Here is a 20045-nt window from a genome sequence, read left to right on the forward strand (position 1 = left end):
TTATCAGTGCTTAAGGTGTATTTTTATGTTATAAGAAGGGTAATGGGCCAGTTAGGGATCCCTGTGGACAGAAAAGTTCAATGTCACTTTCCTGGCCATTGTCAGCTTTCGTGATCAGGGCCACTACTTCTCAGTCAAGTAGTTCCTCAATTGGCCTTGCAAGGGCTGGGTGCACACCACATACTTAATTTCATATCCTCTCTACTGATGTTTTATAATGCCCACATACTGGCAACCTACACTCTGGGAAAAAAATTGGGCAAAGTGATTGAGGGATTAATTGAGAAAGTAAGTGCAAATTAACAAGAAGTAACAAAGAGAGAATCACAATTTAGTATGAAATCCTAATTGTGGTCCAACATGGCTTTTTAACAAATATTTCCTATTTCGAAAGTCATGTTTAGCACCGGTAAATGGCTTAGGGTCAAGTAGAAAATGAATCCTGAGCTACTGAATTGTAAACCAACATATAATGCAAATACTGTGTCACATCTCAATGACTTTGTGTTACAGTGTATAACAGCAGTTATGAGCAGTTTACTCATGACCAGATGGTGTAATATTTTTAGGTAATTTAGAAGGCTCTGACTTATCCAGAAAACTGGAACAAAAAAAACCTTTTTTGTAATCAGTTGATGTTGGTTCAAAATACATAAATAAATAAAAGAGTTGGTGGATGCAAATGTTTCACTTACAAAAACCGGAATTTGCAAAGTTGAAATGGGTAACAAAGAAAATAATTTATTCAACTGTGAAATTTATTATAAATTATACTGTTTCAAAGACAGAAGCTTCCAATGATTCAATAACATCCAACAAACTGGAAGGAATGATTATTACATCAGACTGATATCTGTGACGGTAAGACTGAAGCTTGATTTTGGGTATTGCAGATTGTGTGTGTGTGTGTGTGTGTGTGTGTGTGTGTGTGTGTGTGTGCTTAAACACTTGCATACAGTTGTGCATGAGTGTGTGAGTTTATTAGCAACAACAGATTAACATTCAGTTTGATGTAATTTCTTGATACAAAATCCTGTAAATGAAATATACTCTATCATTGTTAAGGTTGTGAGGACATTATAACATCCTATGAAAATCATGCAGAAAATTACACTAACAAATTGGTTTCAGGGTCCACACGGAGCCCAGAACGAGGCCAGAAGTATACAATTAAAAAGCCATGGATTGGTTGTTTAGCAGAAAACAAGAGGATATGGAAGGAACAGGCAGCTAAAGGTAATGACTTTATCTTACTTAGTAGTAGTGTTTTTTTTTTACGTAGTGTTATTAATATTACATCAAACGTCCGAACAGTTTCACTTCAGCTGGTATATCCAAGGGTTTCTAGCAGAGTTTGCAATTTCTTTTTCCTTTGACAGCTGATCCAGTCATCTACGAGGGGATATCAAATATAAACAGGATTTTTGTTTCTGAACATCAACAGTTGGTAGGACTGGCCCCACACTTCTGCTATGCTTAGGCGCAACCGTCAGATGTGAGGAGAACATGCTGTTAGATATTTCCTGCCATTTGGCAGTAACACTCATAATGTCTGAGCAGCAGGTGCACCCCTCCATTGCGCGATAGATAATTATCAAATTTCTTGCTTGTGAAGGAGTTACAACAGTGGAAATTTGCCAGAGATTGACTGCACAGTTCAGTGATAAAATATTATCAAGGACACATGTGTTTGCCAGACATAAAAAGTTCAAGGAAGGACAAGAACATGTGGAAAATCAGCAACACAATTGCCATCCTCAGACCAACATTACAGACAAAAACATTTGTGCAGTTAAAGAAATTATTGACAATGATCAACAGGCGATAGTATCAGAAATTGCACAAAAAGTCAGAATCAGTTATGGGAACTGTCAAGCAATCTTCACAAAAGTTCTACAGTTCCATAAAGGTGTTCTGGATGGCCCCTAATCTTTTGGCCAAAAATTTGAAGTTGAGACATTTGGAAGTCTGTCAGAGGCTTAAAGCAAAGTTTGCAGAAGAAGGTGATGCATTTTGAGTCAGATCACCACCTGTGACGAAACATGGGTTCACAACTACACTCCAGAATCCAAACAAGCCTGTAAGGAGCGGCGGAGGAAAGGGGAGGCAGAACCAGTGAAAGCCAAGACTTGACTGCCAGCTGGCAAGATTCTTTCAGCCGTTTTTTTTTTCGATCAGCGAGGCATTTTGCTGATTGATTTTTTGCACGAGTGATGCACAATCAGTGCTGCTTACTACTGTGAACTGTTGAACAACGCAAGAGTTACATATCATTGCAAAAGACGAGACCAATTGATTTGACAACTCATCCTCCTCCACGACAATACACAACCCCATACTACAGCTCTAACTGTCTCCAAGCTACAGGAAATGCAATGGACTACGCTTGATCATCCTTCTTACAGCCTGGACTTATCACCCTGTGATTTCTAATTATTTGGATCGCTTAAAGAAGCTCTAGGAGGCAACAATTTGAAGATAACGACAGTGTGTAAGATTTCATGTGCAACTGGCTGGTGACTGCCCCACTTCTTTTTATGATGAGGGCATCAAAAAGCTGTCCATATGCTGTGACAAATGGATTTCCAAAGCAGGAGACTATGTGGAAAAATAAATTATAATTGCCTTGAGTTTTTAAATAAATGAATTTAAATAAAGAATAAAATCCCTTTTGAATTTGTTCCACTCTCGTACTTATAGCACTGCAAGCAGTGCCTTGTACATGCTCACTTGGATTGTAACCAAAATGTGGTGCATTGTTGATGTCAAGTCCCTTTTTGACCCTATAAACTTTGCCTCTTTGTCAAGGGTTCAGAATAGTTTCCTGTTTGCTTTTGCAAAGGTCATCAACCATATTTCATCTGACATAAAGCAATAATTTGAGAATTCCTATAAAGTCAAAAGAAAATAACAAATCTCTTAATAGACACTTAAAATGTAACCACTTTTCATGTCTACCAAACTGGATACTTAACGGGATGTTTCTCGATGATCATATTTGAGGTGTATATACAAGGTGTACAACTTTGCTTCCACCATTTTTTCCCCAACATTTGAGGCTTTAGTGAAACAAATTGGCTATGCATGTATCATTCAAAGTATTTTCCACCACTGGCCACTACTTTCTTCAATCTTTTGGGCAGTGTACGAATCTCACGTCAAAAAAATTGTTCATCTTTTGAAGCGATCCATGAATCGATCCAATTTGTGACATCTTCATGAGATTGGAAGTGTTGCTCAGACAGGCCATGCACCATTGATCTAAACAGATGATAGACGGAAGCAGCAATGTCTGCAGAATACAGTGGGTGGGGTAGGACTTCCCATTGTAAAGTTTCCAAGTACGTTTTGACCTCTTTTGCAACGTGATGTCGAGTGTTTTTGTGTTGCAAAATCACTTTATCATGCCTCTCACTGTATAGCGGCCATTTGTCTTTTAATGCTCTGCTCAAACATTAATTGCATTCAATAATGAGCAGCTGTGATTGTTTCACTTGGTTTCAACGCCTCATAGTGCATGACGCCGAGCTGGTCCCACCAAATGCAGAGCATGATCATGAACCATGCCAAAAACATTCTTTTGAAGGAAGCAATTCATGCAGTTATATGATGTTGGAATGTACTTATCTTATGATATGGTCTGACACTGTCACTTGTTTCCTGCAGTGTGAAGTAAGCTGTTAATCACTGAACTCATACAGGAAATCATAATTTCTACACAAGTTTTGGCTCCAGTCTATTGCATACACACACACACACACACACACACACACACACACACACACACACACATGCCCTGATTTCAGTATAATATTGATCTATTTCTTCCAAAATGAATATACATCATGGAGTATACAACACCAGTTAGGTCATAGATATGCAGTATCAACTGAGTGTCTGTAACTATAAGTATCAAATCACAACCACGTTTACACTTTGTGTCACTGTGTGCACTGAATTTTCCAAATTTTGCGTGTGTACTTTGTGTGTGTGTGTGTGTGTGTGTGTGTGTGTGTGTGGGGAAGGGGGGGGGGGGAGGAGAGGGAGGGGGGGAAGGGGGGGTGTTTAATTGGAGAGCTAATACTCATATTACATACACTAATCCTTTTAACACTAATTTTGTTTATGACCACATGTAAGTCATCTTCCACGCTAAGAGCAGCAAATCTGTTTATCAGTTTTATATCGCTTACAGTTTTAATTTTGATTATTACAGAAATACATCATGTATTCCCTAGTTATTCATAGCACTCCTCATTATTTTATTATTTCTGAGATGCTTTTGTGATGACAATAGTCAGGTCATTGATTCTTTTCTATATCAGAATATTTTTGTTAGAATATTTTATTTACTATTTAATGAGTCTACCGTATTTACTCGAATCCAAGCCGCACTCGAATCTAAGCCGCAGCTGAAAATAAGATTCAAAATGAAGCAAAAAAAATTTTCCCGAATCTAAGCCGCACCTGAAATTTGAGACTCGAAATTCAAGGGATAGAAAAGTTTTAGGCCGCACCTCCAAATCGAAACACAGATAGTCCATTGTAATATGAGACATAATTTAGGTCAAATGAATGACGATACAGCTACAGTAGTTTGGTTCAAGTCATAAGCTTAGCAGTTAAGCTTTACCAGGTAGCCATTGCTATGCGTCAGGTGCTCCGTCCTTATTTATATGGGTACCCCTCCTTTTTCACGTGCTACGTCTGGTTTGAATCGATTGCTTATTTTTTGTTGATCTGATAAGTGCCATTCTCTTTGTTTTTGTACTGTGTCATGCATTGTTTGTCACATTCTGATAATGTGTGTGTATGACCTGTCGCCGCTCGTGGCATGGCTTGCTTTTGTGCGCGCTAATGCCGCTTACGATAAAAAAAAAGAGAGGAATTGTCTCTTTAGCATAACAATGGCAAAAGACTGTTATTTGTTGTTACTTACACTGCTGCTTTCTTTGATAATGATCAACAAGAACCAAATAATAGACTGCGTATGATAGAAGATGTTCTGAACGAGAGTTTAGCTAAAAATTTTCACCGTTCGAAAATCTTTGCAGACGCCTCTTTTGTACATCACTTTCTGCACAGAAATTAGAGTCATCTTAGATTTAAAAATCTAGTCAATTGCTGTGCTTCATTTCTGACTGTATCACTATTAGGCATAAGAATAACACGAATATAAACATGACATGATATGTATATTCTTCCACGTTTGCTGTTGTCTCACACTAGTTTCGTCGTTTATTAGGCAAACAAGATTTAAATGAGATAGCAGCAAACATGAAAGAATACATGGCAAAATGTTTATATTCGTATTGTTCTTATGGTGAACAGAATACTGCATGTGATTCACAATTCATAAAAGTTCCTATTAGCAACCATCTCTTCTCACAGGTAGGAAAAAATTCAGAACGTAGAGTTGGCCATATTGTCTAACATCCCAAACAGTCTTGCCAGTCGGATTTTCATAATACATTGAAATGCTGCTACATTCGAAGATGAACAATACGGAATTTGTATTTACTTCGTTGGATAATGTACGAAAATGCAATGGTCGAAACTCGGGGTGGAGAAAAAAAGCTCGTCTTCCACCCTTTTTTTAAATCTATTTACTGAGTCAGAGGTTTTGGCGCCAGTATTTATCTTTGTGCCTGCAAAGCATGCCTGTGTAGCGCTACATATATTCGACGGCAGAAGTTAGTTGTGGCGGTACCAACATTTTTCAGAACTTCCGCTTACTTTGCACTCGGTTCTAAGCCGCAGGCGGTTTTTTGGATTACAAAAACCGAAAAAAAAGTGCGGCTTAGATTCGAGTAAATACGGTATGTCTCTCTACCACACTTTTATTAGTTTGTCTTTGTTCTTCATTTCATTTCTAAAATTTTAGTCATGCTTCTGTAACACATGAGGCTTGCCCACATACAGTCGTCAGTTATAGATGTGACACTTCTGAACACAGCTAAACTTTTATCATAGCCAGTTTGGGCTACTTTGTCATCTTAAAACAACTTATCGCTTTAACAAATTCAAACTTACAGCGAGGAATAATGGTTACAACTACTTACTGCTGATGGACACATTTAGAAGTTAAATAATATTTTTAGCTTTTGTAACTATTAGTTACTTCTTCAGGGAGGAAAGAAGGATAAGAAGTTGGAGAACGTTAGAAAAGAGAGGAAGGTCACTCAGATCAAGAATGAGGGGACCCCTTTCCTCATGGGATCTCAGTGATCTGCCCTTGAAGGCAACCTCAAAATTTGTTAACAATCTCATCAAAGAGGTTTGGAATGAAATATGATGTACAGTACAAAGATTACAGTTTGTTTGTGTGTGCACTTGTTTGAGGACAATGAAATGTACCCTAACAAGTGCTCTATTGGTGGAGGTGAAAGTAATTTTACTGCACATAAGAAGACAAGTGTTAACAAATAGATGTTCATTTTAACAATGTTTCTACAAGGGAAACTGAATTAAACTCAATGATATTTACAACATAATTCCTCACAGACATAAATAGCCTCCACATGCAATAGCTACATGGCACTAACACATTTGTCTGAAAAAATTTTCTCCTCAAATAAACCACTGTAGACTGATAGCCAGTACAACATCCCTCTGAGACCACATACAGCTATTGTACAAATGAACACAATGTCCAGCTGCCTCATACTGACTCAAGTTATCCATTTTTGGGTTAAAAGGAAGGAAACTGCCCCATTTTGTTAGATTTTCTTCATTTAGGATTCTAACTCATTGTAGAAAACTTGTGCAAATATATACTTCCACAATGTGCCTCCAAATATACTGCTGAAGCTATAGCAATAGTGAAAGAACTGCAGTATGCAAAAAAGATTTCATGCATAAGAGAGTTCTTATTGCATTTGACTCACAATGTGTACTGAGAGCACTTCAAGACCATAACTGGAACTATACTACATATAGGTACATATAAATATTGCTCAAGAGGTAGTAGAATATTGTATAAGAAGTAAAGGAATAAACTTTCTGTTGATAAAAGCACACCATAATACAGAATTTAATGAGAAAGTTGGTAAACTTGCTAAGTAGTCAATGGTGAAATTATTCAGCTTCCATTCCCATACATGCAGATTTCATGACAATAATAAACAAGAGAGCTTGTACAAAATGGCAAGCCAAGTTGCAGTAAGTAGTGAAAAAAAAGGTCAGTTCTGTGGATGAATGGATGGATGGATGGATGGCTCTAACATTACAAGTGTCTCATGATTTCATAACTTTAGATGCAGCAGGAAAATTATATCATCAATAATCAGGATATGATTCAGTGATGGCATTTTCATGGTGTATCTTAATAAACTGAAAGTAAAGGACACCAGATTCTGTGCATGAGTTAGTAGTTCTTTGGGATATTCAAATCATTTGTTACTTTTTTATGTTAAGAATAAATCTAATGTTACTTACCAGTCTCATATATACCTTTTCCAATAAGTGTAAAGTGAAGACTAGGTCTTTCCATATTCTCACTAGAAAGCAATACACTCATCTAACAAAGAGTTAATTCTTACACTGTTTTATTTTAAAACATCTTTTTTCTTACCTAGTAAAAATACATTGGTGTACAGCAATTGTCATCCTATTAATATTATTGCAAAAGAAAGTTTCATACACAAATTTTAAATCTGTACATGTCAATGGTCTCTGTATGTAAGGTAACACCTGATGTTTATGTACAGTTACTTAACAAATACTTCACATGTATTTTTTTTACAAATTATTGTTTCTGGCTTTGTATAAGAGTACTGCAAGTGGCTTAATACTAAAGCTACTGGTAGTCAGAATGTATATTAAAAATTATAATAAAAAGGAGACACCTTTCATTCAAGTAGATATTATTGTTGTAGCAGTCAATGTTAAAATGCATTGGAAATTAAATTATTTTACTTTTAACAAAGTAAACACTGTTTTTTTTGCCTTGTTTCACACATTTGCTTAGTTAATTTACAATGTTTCACCAAGAACCCACCATTGATTCAATTAAAATATTTTACTTTGGTAGTGAATAATCTTTGTTGATCACATGTGACAAGCCAAAACTCTGTGTGACTTAAACTTCAGAAGACGCGGAGAGGAACTCCTCAGGAATGCAAGTTCCTAAGCATTGTGGGAGAGGCTTGATTGCATTTGGAAGGTATGAAGAGGGAAGAACAATAAGTTGAAGCTTCTCAGTTATTTGTGAGGGGAGCTCAGGTGGTTCAGTTGAAAAGCACTGTTGACAAATAACCATTGTTCCAGTACCATATCTTGTCATAAATGAGCAGTGAAACACTGTGTTTACAGTTACTTCATTGCTTGATTAATTTTATATTTACTGTTATTTTGTAAATGCCTGTTTCTTCAGTTTAACCCAAAAGAACATTTTAAAATATTAAATAGCTACATGTCAGAAGCTTTGCTCTCTCAGCTCATATTTGATTTAAATGCTTCATATTCATGGTCATAGACCCCCATGAACCATGGACCTTGCTGTTGGTGCGGAGGCTTGTGTGCCTCAGCGATACAGATGGCCTTACCATAGGTGCAACCACAATGGATGGGTATCTGTTGAGAGGCCAGACAAATGTGTGGTTCCTGAAGAGGGGCAGCAGCCTTTTCAGTAGTTGCAGGGGCAACAGTCTGGAGATTGACTGATCTGGCCTTGTAACACTAACCAAAACGGCCTTGCTGTGCTGGTACTGTGAACGACTGAAAGCAAGGGGAAACTACACCTGTAATTTTTCCCGATTGCATGCAGCTTTACTATATGGTTAAATGATTATGGTGTCCTCTTGGGTAAAATATTCCGGAGGTAAAATAGTCCCCCATTCGGATCTCCGGGTGGGGTCTACTCAGGAGGACGTCGTTATCAGGAGAAAGAAAACTGGCATTCTACGGATCGGAGAGTGGAATGTCAGATCCCTTAATTGGGCAGGTAGGTTATAAAATTTCCAAAGGGAAATGGATAGGTTAAAGTTAGATACAGTGGGAATTAGTGAAGTTCGATGGCAGGAGGAACAAGACTTTTGGTCAGGTGAATACAGGGCTATAAATACAAAATCAAATAGGGGTAATGCAAGAGTAGGTTTAATAATGAATAAAAAAAATAGGAGTGCGGGTAAACTACTACTAACAGCATAGTGAACGCATTATTGTGGCCAAGATAGACACGAAGCCCATGCCTACTACAGTAGTACAAGTTTATATGCCAACTAGCTCTGCAGATGATGAAGAAATTGATGAAATGTATCATGAGATACAACAAGTTGTTCAGGTAGTAAAGGACGACAAAAATTTAATAGTTATGGGTGACTGGAATTCGAGAGTAGGAATAGGGAGAGAAGGAAACATAGTAGGTGAATACGGATTGGGGGTAAGAGATGAAAGAGGAAGCCATCTGGTAGAATTTTGCACAAAGCATAAATTAATCATAGCTAACACTTGGTTCAAGAATCGTGAAAGAAGGTTGTATACATGGAAGAACCCTGGAGATATTAAAAGGTATCAGATAGATAATATAATGGTAAGACAGAGATTTAGGAACCAGGTTTTAAATTGTAAGACATTTCCAGGGGCAAGTGTGGACTCTGACCACAATCTATTGGTTATGAACTGCAGATTAAAACTGAAGAAACTGCAAAAAGGTGGGAATTTAAGGAGATGGGACCTTGATAAACTGACTAAACCAGAGATTGTAGAGAGTTTGAGGGAGAGCATAAGGGAACAATTGACAGGAATGGGGGAAAGAAATACAGTAGAAGAAGAATGGGATGAAGTAGTGAAGGCAGCAGACAATCAAGTAGGTAGAAAGACGAGGGCTAGTAGAAATCCGTGGGTAACAGACGAAATATTGAATTTAATTGATGAAAGGAGAAAATATAAAAATGCAGTAAATGAAGCAGGCAAAAAGGTATACAAACGTCTCAAAAATGAGATCGACAGGAAGTGCAAAATGGCTAAGCAGGGATGGCTAGAGGACAAATGTAAGGATGAAGAGGCTTATCTCACTAGGGGTAAGATAGATACTGGCTACAGGAAAATTAAAGAGGCCTTTGGAGAAAAGAGAACCACTTGCATGAATATCAGGAGCTCAGATGTAAACCCAGTTCTAAGCAAAGAAGGGAAAGCAGAAAGGTGAAAGGAGTATATAGAGGCTCTATACAAAGGCGATGTACTTGAGGACAATATTATGGAAATGGAAGAAGATGTAGATGAAGATGAAATGGGAGATACGATACTGCATGAAGAGTTTGACAGAGCACTGAAAGACCTGAGTCGAAACAAGGCCCTGGGAGTAGACAAGATTCAATTAGAACTACTGACAGCCTTGGGAGAGCCAGTCATGACAAAGCTCTACCATCTGGTGAGCAAGATGTATGAGACAGGCAAAATACCCTCAGACTTCAAGAAGAATACAATAATTACAATCCCAAAGAAAGCAGATGTTGACAGATGTGAAAATTACTGAACTATCAGTTTAATAAGTCACAGCTGCGAAATACTAACGTGAATTGTTTACAGACAAATGGAAAAACTGGTAGAAGCCGATCTCGGCGAAGATCAGTTTGGATTCTGTAAAAATGTTGCAACACTTGAGCCTATACTGACCTTACGCCTTATCTTAGAAGAAAGATTAAAGAAAGGCAAACCTACATTTCTAGCATTTGTAGACTTAGAGAAATTTTTTGACAATGTTGACTGGAATACTCTCTTTCAAATTCTAAAGGTGGCAGGGGTAAAATACAGGGAGCAAAAGGCTATTTACAATTTGTACAGAAACCAGATGGCAGTTATAATAGTTGAGGGGCATGAAAGGGAAGCAGTGGTGGGGAAGGGAGTCAGACAGGATTGTAGCCTCTCCCCAATGTTATTCAATCTGTATATTGAGCAAGCAGTAAAGGAAACAAAAGAAAAATTCAGAGTAGGTGTTAAAATCCATGGAGAAGAAATAAAAACTTTGAGGTTCGCCGATGACATTGTACTGTCAGAGACAGCAAAGGACTTGGAAGAGCGGTTGAATGGAATGGACAGTGTCTTGAAAGGAGGATTTAAGATGAACATCAACAAAAGCAATTCGAGGATAATGGAATGTAGTCAAATTAAGTCAGGTGATGCTGAGGGAATTAGATTAGGAAATGAGACACTTAAAGTAGTAAAGGAGTTTTGCTATTTGCGGAGCAAAATAACTGATGATGGTCAAAGTAGAGAGGATATAAAATGTAGACTGGCAATAGCAAGGAAAGCGTTTCTGAATATGAGGAATTTGTTAACATCAAGTATAGATATAAGTGTCAGGAAGTCGTTTCTGAAAGTATTTGTATGGAGTGTAGCCATGTATGGAAGTGAAACATAGACGATAAATAGTTTGGACAAGAAGAGAAGAGAAGCTTTCGAAATGTGGTGCTACAGAAGAATGCTGAAGATTAGATGGGTAGATCACGTAACTAATGAGGAGGTATTGAATAGAATAGGGGAGAAGAGGAGTTTGTGCCACAACTTGGCAAGAAGAAGGGACCGGTTGGTAGGGCATGTTCTGAGGCATCAAGGGATCACAAATTTAGCATTGGAGGGCAGCGTCGAGGGTAAAAATCTTAGAGGGAGACCAAGAGATGAATACACTAAGCAGATTCAGAAGGATGTAGGTTGCAGTAAGTACTGGGAGATGAAGAAGCTTGCACAGGATAGAGTAGCATGGAGAGCTGCATCAAACCAGTCTCAGGACTGAAGACCACAACAACAGACACTATACATATTCTAGTAATCAAAGGTACATAATTTTGTTCATTAAATCAAATAGGGCTTATCAGAATACTGGAAATGGAATTACATACTGAGGCACACTCTTTCCACCTGAGGTTTGGATAACTATTTTTTCCTCCAGTTTTCACAACTCCCCTGTCCTGGTGGTACTAAAGTCAATTGCTTGAAATTTGTTATTTGGTTTGTTTTACTTTTACTGTCATATATAGTCAAACATTCCTCTGTTAAATCCTGTACATATACACTAAATATTTCCTATGTGTATTTCCCAAAAGCATAAAAGTCACAGCAGAAGTTAGAACTTTAAATTCATTTTCCAGATGCTGAAGCTCGTGCTCAACAACAACAAAATGCTGAGGAAAACAACTCTACAGATGCAAAATAAAGTCATTTCAGAACTTCAGCAAGATCACTGCACTTGACTGATGAAGCTAATGATATGTTTTAGCTCTAGGCAAGTTGAAGGACAAAATATTAAAGAGCTGGTGAACCTGTTTAGCAATCAGAAGTGTGTTCCTTGCAGATATTCAAAATGTATGTACTGCATTCCAAAACCTCCATTATGCAGCACACTGAGTTTGTTGTATCATAGCTGCAACTGATAAGCAACTGCAGAGAAAAGAGGAAGCTGATAACTGCGGAGGGAAACAGAAAGGGGGGCATTAGTTTTGAAGTGATTTGATATTGATTAAAGTTCATTTAAAATATGTCAGAAGATACCTGGAAAAAGCTATTGTGTTATTCCATTAACTCCAAAACATACTTTTTTCACAAAATGACATTATAATGATAAAATTTTAAATATTTTCATTTATTTCATTTTGGTTTGAAAATAACAGATTAAATAATTAGATCACTTCTAACAGTGACTGGTGACTTCATAAAATCAGTATTCTCTCACACTGTTATATCTGTCTTATTTTAATTAATATTTGCATAAATATGTCAGTAATTACACATTCTTCTTTCAGTTTCTCAGATGCTAGAAATGTCTTTGTTATTATGTACATTTTAAATATTACTAATTCATTTTGTTACATTTTAAGTAACTCAAAGACTGATGTTATATTTCACTTATATTAAGTTCACTGTTACCACTCACAAGGTGCACTTCAATTGATTATTTTTTACAATCCTGACTAAAAGGAAAAGTGGTTATCCACAATTTGGGATATTTCTCTGTCTGTTTCATACACAGTAAATATGAGTCAGTTCCTACAGTTATTATTATAAATTATGTGACAGAGGATCAACCAGTGTAAATGAGTGCTCCTTGATGTACTATATTTCTACCTAAATTAAAATAATCTTGTGTTATTGTAAGACATTCAGGAAAGGTATGCTTAAAAATTTTACTGAATCTGGAAATGGTTGTATCAGGCATCATTCTAATACCATCATGGTAGTACTCTTTCTCAAGTTAATCTTTGTTGTAGGTGTAACAACGAGACATGAAAAATTACAACTACGACAGAGTAAACATGCCTTTGTACTTTGGAAGTGAAAGTACAATGAGCATTCCTAAGAAAATTGAACTCTACTTACCTTGAATGTCAACACCAATTAATTTATATTTTATAAGGACTCACATTGATAAAATGTACTTCTGAATTTTGTACATGCTTTTCCAAGCTATGAATAACTTTAATTAGTAATTTCATTTCATAATGATTGTTGCTATTGAAAGAATGTAAGAGTCATGAGTTGAGCTTACCAACAAATAAGAAAGTGTAGATAATGAAATTCAGTAAAAACCACAAGAGTCTAATGTGATGGGGCAGTTTTCATAGAAATTCAAAAATTAAAAAAAAATCGCTGTTACTTTACACAGCTCTATAATCAGTTAAAATATATAATAAATACTGCATAATAATGTATAAGACAAGTAGCACAGAATATAAGGGTATTACTGAAGAGCAATATTTTGTATAAAACGGATACTCACAATATTAATAGCGAAGTGAAATGTATTATCTTGTGATTTTTTGTAGGCTACAGAACACTTTGTGCATAGTGTGTCTCAGTATAAATACTTCACATGACATAGCATTTGCACTGGAATATTTATACTGTGAATTTCATATATTTTGCAAGTACAGAAATATTCTTGGAATTGATATATGTCACATGCAGTGCAAGATGTTTGAATTTCAGTTTTTAGTTTCTGTCTAAAATAAAATATTTTGAAATTGATGTGTGGATCACTGAAAAGCAGTAGTGTTTTGCATACAAAAATATGGTTTCATTTGACATTGATCAACTAAACTGAATTAATTCTTCATATGTATTAGACCTTTTTGTATGAGTTCCTCATTTAATTATTTTGGTTTCACTTTGTGGTATACCTGTATAATGTCACAGAGATAAATGGAATTCATGTATGAGTTTTGATACATCTCAACTGTTGTGAATCTTGTTCTACTCTTAATTATTTCACTCTTTGACAATATATATTTATAGTCATAAATGTAGGAATCAAGCATATGTATATCCTACTTTATTTTCCACAGATCAGCTGGAATAGGTACAAAGATTATATGGACACACAAACTCAGCTCTCAGAGCTCTCAGATATGTAAGATCACAAATAGCAGCCTCAGCTGATATTGTTCTGTGTGCTAGGTCTTCTGCATTTAGTGTAAACAGTGTTGAATTTTGCCAGACTAGGACATCATAACTTGATACTTTTAGAGTGCATTGTAATTAGTTATTAATGTGAAACATGAGTCCTGGTGACATCATTTCATTTTACTTTGAAACTGTGCAGCAATAGTTTATTATGCTATATGCATTTTGCCACTAATTTCTTAAATCTTAATTGTGAGCTCTTTGTTCTGTAATTGATGATATTACAATCCCCTGTCCCATAACCCTTTAAACATGACATGATATGGTTGTAATATTATGCATATTTCTCATATTATATTATATGGTTAACAGTTCTGCTCTTACACTTTGATACTTAATTTCAGAAGCATCTTTTGAACAATGTGTGAGAGAAGGAGAAAGAAACAATGAAACACCAGTGTTTTACAACAATTAATTTTCAATAACAATGATACATATTGGTTCCATAGCAGCTGTCTACCCCTAAACGTTAACTCAAAATCCACTTCAAGGAAAGAAATGTTCTCTAAATGCAAGAGCAAACTGCAGGCACAAGTGAAGTCTGTTAGTAGTTCGACCAGTTTGTCATAAAATAGCGAAACAGCTTAGGGATGTTTCTTGTTTCAGAGAGCAACAGGAAATCAACAGATATTTACAAACTCAACACTAAGAACTGCACATTTAAAAGATTGTTATTTAAGGTAATCTTTATATGTGCTTTAATTTACAATTGGTTGTGACTGTTGTTGTAACTGAAATTTTTTGAGGAACCTTTATAACAGCATGTTCATAGCAGTTGTAATGAACCTTTCTTTGACTATCAGTTTATTGGTAGACTTCATAGCCATGACGTATTTGAATAAAAGTTGGAATACCTTCATTACTTGAAGTACAACATCAAATGTTGAATGATATACCATTTAAATTCGTAATGAAAATGTAAGCAGTTCAATTGATTTTCTAAGAAAAAATACGATTTTGAATTTTGTGTTTTTGGAAAGGCGTAAACATAAGTTCCTGTCGACAGAGACATGTATCTGGCTGCTAAGCAAAGCACATTCAGACTAAATCATAAATCTTATACCAAAGTATCACAAAGCTGATAGGGATACACAATCTTTCTACAAAATACTTATGTTTTCTGTTATCCAGTGTTATGATTCAAGCGTTTATGATTCAAGTTCATATTTGTTCACCCAAAAGGATAAATTTCTTTATGTTATCTACTACAAAATTGTAAACTTCCTGACAAATTATTTCCACAAATCAGTAGCGTTGTCCTTCCATGAATTTAGTTTCCCTTGATAGAATTCTTTTGATTTAGTTTGAAAGAAACTTCCCAGTTTTGTCTAAATTACAATGCATTTTAGTTCCAGGACTCTCCATTATGTTAACTATATTGTGTGACAGTAGGTAAGGCTTCTGAATATAGAAATTTTAATGATTGATTAAAACCTTTGTTGTATGATTGCTTAGCACATAATTAATAACCTGTACTGTAAAACAGAAGCAAATAGTGCATATGCTGTCTCAGCACCTGTTAATGAAATGTCTGCCAGATGAGGTCAATGACAACAGCTGCCTTTGATTCAAAACTGATAACAGTTGTGATAACACAGAATTATTATTAATGATTACCATACCAAACATACTACAGTTCATTCATCCTCTGTTCTCCTCCTCTCTGCATGTAGACAAAATGAATCCTTATGATTTACTAACAAAATAGTTGTCATTGCTATTTTTGTTCACCATTTTAGAAGGACTTCACAATGCCTAAATTCATACTTTGCACAACATGAATATATTGCACTGCCACCCACATTTCCACATTCACATTTAGTCTGCTTCTATTGACTGTAGTTCATGTGGTCTAAAAGTGAATTTGGTTTCTCATTGATGTAATTCTTCATTTAATACTCCTTTTGTGTTAGTCTCAACATCTATATTTTAATGCACACTATTTTTCTTAAAAAGGTATCCTCTGATGCCTAGTAATTATCATTTATTGCCACCATCTACTTCAAATGGTCTATGCATTACCTAGATGAATATGAATCCTTTCCATCTTTTGCATATCATAACCCAGTCATTGATGCTACCTTGATAAGAAATAGTAAGAAATGGTACTTCAGTCTCTCTTTCTACACATTGCTTCATTCTCATTCGAGTATTTAGAGTGATTATTTCTTCTAAGGTCACTTACATTTCTTACTCTTTTCCATATCCTTATTCCAGATCTTTCTAATTCTTCTGATGCAGGAATTGCCTAAATGATTCAACATCTAGTTTTACATCTGTATGCCCAACACCTTTATATTAATTTCTGTGTTAGCAATTCTTTCTCAGATTTTGCTGTTATTACTCCATATATATGAGAAATAGTTTCTGAGGGTCTTATATAAGTGCAGGATCTTTGTTTAAACTGATATTTGAGTCTTGTCTGTCTAAAGTGACTTTTTGAGTTTATTTGGTCATTTAGTATGTGCATATTATCTGTTTTTCCTATTGTCACAATGACAAAGAGAAGACAATTTGGTCTACATTAGTCATCATATGTGCAAAACTTTTTTAATTTATTTTATTTTATTTTTTTTTAAATTTATTTTGCTGTCATGACAATATCTATTAGTGTGATCGTATGCCTATTACATATGTTGCTAGCCTTTCTTTGCAGTAAAAATAAACTATATTGACAATAGGTTATGCTTCTCTCTAACACATCTATATTTGGCTTTACATTCTCTTAAAGAAACATAAAGGAAAGAAAGAAATTCTTGCAACCATTTAACACCTCATTTTAATTAATTGCTTTAACATTTCTTGTGGTTTATTTGCATTTCATTCATCAATTTCTAGTATCTGCAGTTCCCTTCTCTCCACTGATCATGAATATTTCTTAACATAAATATGATTCTCTTTCACTGAATTCAAATTACAATGTAGAAAGTCATAGTATTAACTCAGTACATCGACTGTACTTCTTGTAATTTACAGATATTTTAGCAAACCTTAATATTATTTAAAAAAGGTATTATGCTCTATATATATTGTACACTGGATGTAAAAATATTTCTTCTTGATTCTAAAAACAACTGGATGTAGGCCGTCAAGAGATATGTGATATGTATCTCCTGGTGTTCTACTTTATTGTGATTACAGTCCATCAGCGTCATTGATCAATATGTCACTGAAAGTATTGACTCTTTCTACACAGTTTGAAATACTACTTCTTTAATTCAGTTGTTCAAATATAAAGACCCTATGGATCATCAATTCTTAGTGGCACTCAAATTGTCTTCAGTGACCCCGTGACTGTCACAGAAGTGAGTATTCTAATGTCCCTAAAATTATTTATGAAGGTGAATAGTGTGTTCTCAGTGTTCATTTTGCTACAAATTCTTGCACTGGAACATTTTCTGCAGATACACATACATAACAAGCTTAATCTAACATTGAAAATAATATGCATTTTTGGTCATTGGAATGTACCATGCACAGAGCTGATTCTTCAGGTCTAAAGATACAGAATTCTAAACTTGAAATGTGCCTTCCATGTTGTAAATAAATAATAATTGTAATAATGATTCTGTGAAACATGGCTTTTATCTTGAAATTGACTGGGTTATATATTTTGCAAAGTTACAGATGAGAAGGCATCTGTTTATGGTACAGGCACATTTTTGCATTCAGATTTAATTTTAAGGAAAACAGAGGTTCTTGAGGACATATTCATTTGGCTCCAAGGGAACTGTAGGTCAAAACATGAGGGAGAAAGAACAAAATACATAAAATCACTTATTTCAAATCTATATGCTGGGTAGTGTGCTGTGTTATCACTGCAGCTAATTTTATGGTACTTAAATAGCTTGTAAAGAAACAGAAAAATGATAACATCCATTTTGTATTTATAGCACTGTTGTGAGTGTAATTTTGAATTTGCATGTTACCATCAGAGTACAGCAACAGTTTCTTAATATTGTTGCAATTTCACTTTTTTTACATCACTAGTGCATCTGTAATGAAGTATCAATTTCAATTTTTTTTTCTTTTTTTGTCAATTTTTTTCCAATCTGAGTGTGTTGTGAACATAAAATAATGATTGACTGACTGTGCAACTGGCATAGGAGCAACCACCAAGTAAGGCTGACATTGTACTACAGACAGAAAACTTTAAATTACTGCTAGAAAACAAAAGGGAGCATAATTAAAGAAAATGTTATTCACTCATCAAAGCAAACAGCAGTTTGTTGGGAAACATAATATAATGTAGAGTATAGAAATGCGACATGAACTGAAAATGTTTGTAAGTGTGGAAATATTTTGAGAGTGGAGAACCAAAAGTGTTCTGCTGCCAAGACAAAAGATAGAACTCTGTACTAAAGTAACAGTAACTTTCTTTGAACAGAAGTGCAATAACATTCCTATTCTCTCCATAACAAACAGTTGTATAAAAGAAATACCAAGGAATACCTCACTTTCATTCTTTTCTTTGCAGAGATAGGAGTATTTTATCATTCAATATACCACAGATATTTCAGAGCTATTGCACAGCTTCAATTACTAGGAAGTTTCATTGCTGCATATATTCACACAAACTTGTACTGAAAACATCATTTTCACAATAAAAACTGCACCACATTATGTATTATATCCTCATTGTGCTGCCTGAAATTAGTCAGCTTCCATATATTGGTCAAACAAAAATGTGTAAAACTGGAATGTAAGTGTGAATACCTAACTTTTGTACAGTAGCACGAAGTGAATAGTGCAATACAAAATGAAAAACAAATAGTTGCATTAAATATAGTTGTATCAACACTGTAAGGGCCTTTTAGGAATATTCCTTAAGTATCCTTACCTGCTCCTTAAGTTTAAACATGGGATTTCAGGCTGTGGACTGCACATTATGGTCATAGTAGACTACTTTTACACAAATGAATCAACATGTGTAATGCCACAGAAAGAAATGAAGTGTTGAACTTAAGAAAGCAGTTAGGGCACTGACATGGAAGTTCACTTACTTATGAAACCTCACAATGTTAGGAATATTTACTTTCTTTCCATGAGATAATGCATTAATGCCACTGGTGCATTAAGAAAAAATCCTGCATCTGCTCAAAAATATCATACTTATTGGCACTTCAATTGCTACATATGATTATTACGTGTGGAAGAGGAAAATAACCTGCTCTAATAGTTCAAATGTATCATATTTATTTACTTCATTTTGAGATAGCTTATACATTTGTACATAACACTGTAGATATGAATTATGTGTACAAAAATAAAAAATGTGAAAACAATGTTATTTATTGATAAATTAATAAAAATGTAGCTATTTTTATGCATACAAACTATTGTAAATAATATTTCTCCTTAGGAATATGATTAAATCCAGAATCAAGGTATTAAAATCCACACATAGCAAAAACCATTTTTTTGATAGTTCAGGCCTTACATCAATAGTAAGCTGAATTTCACAACCCAGTTATTCAGTATGCAAATGAGTGGGAAAACACATATGAAACCATCACATCTATAAGCAAAGGCTATTGAACATAATTGTAGTTGTATAACAGACTGAACACTAAAAAGTTGAAATAGGCCTTATTGTAGATATGACTTTTAAAGATGATGCTGCTGGTATTATCCAAAAAATTTTCCAT

The 20045-nt window shown here is 35.1% G+C and overlaps 1 protein-coding gene across 1 annotated transcript in view; it reads left to right on the forward strand.

Moving 5' to 3' along the window:
• The window catches only part of LOC126482026 (dual specificity calcium/calmodulin-dependent 3',5'-cyclic nucleotide phosphodiesterase 1-like), a 671133-nt gene extending 654224 nt beyond the window's left edge, over nt 1–16909 (forward strand). Inside the window, exons 14-15 of the mRNA XM_050105997.1 lie at nt 1132–1236; nt 12090–16909. Coding sequence (XP_049961954.1) covers nt 1132–1236; nt 12090–12154 — 170 coding nt within the window. The 3' untranslated portion in view covers nt 12155–16909. The remainder of the gene's footprint in view (nt 1–1131; nt 1237–12089) is intronic.
• Nucleotides 16910–20045: the final 3136 nt, after the last annotated feature.

This window comes from Schistocerca serialis, chromosome 5 (assembly GCF_023864345.2).
Source record: "Schistocerca serialis cubense isolate TAMUIC-IGC-003099 chromosome 5, iqSchSeri2.2, whole genome shotgun sequence".
NCBI lineage: Eukaryota > Metazoa > Arthropoda > Insecta > Orthoptera > Acrididae > Schistocerca > Schistocerca serialis.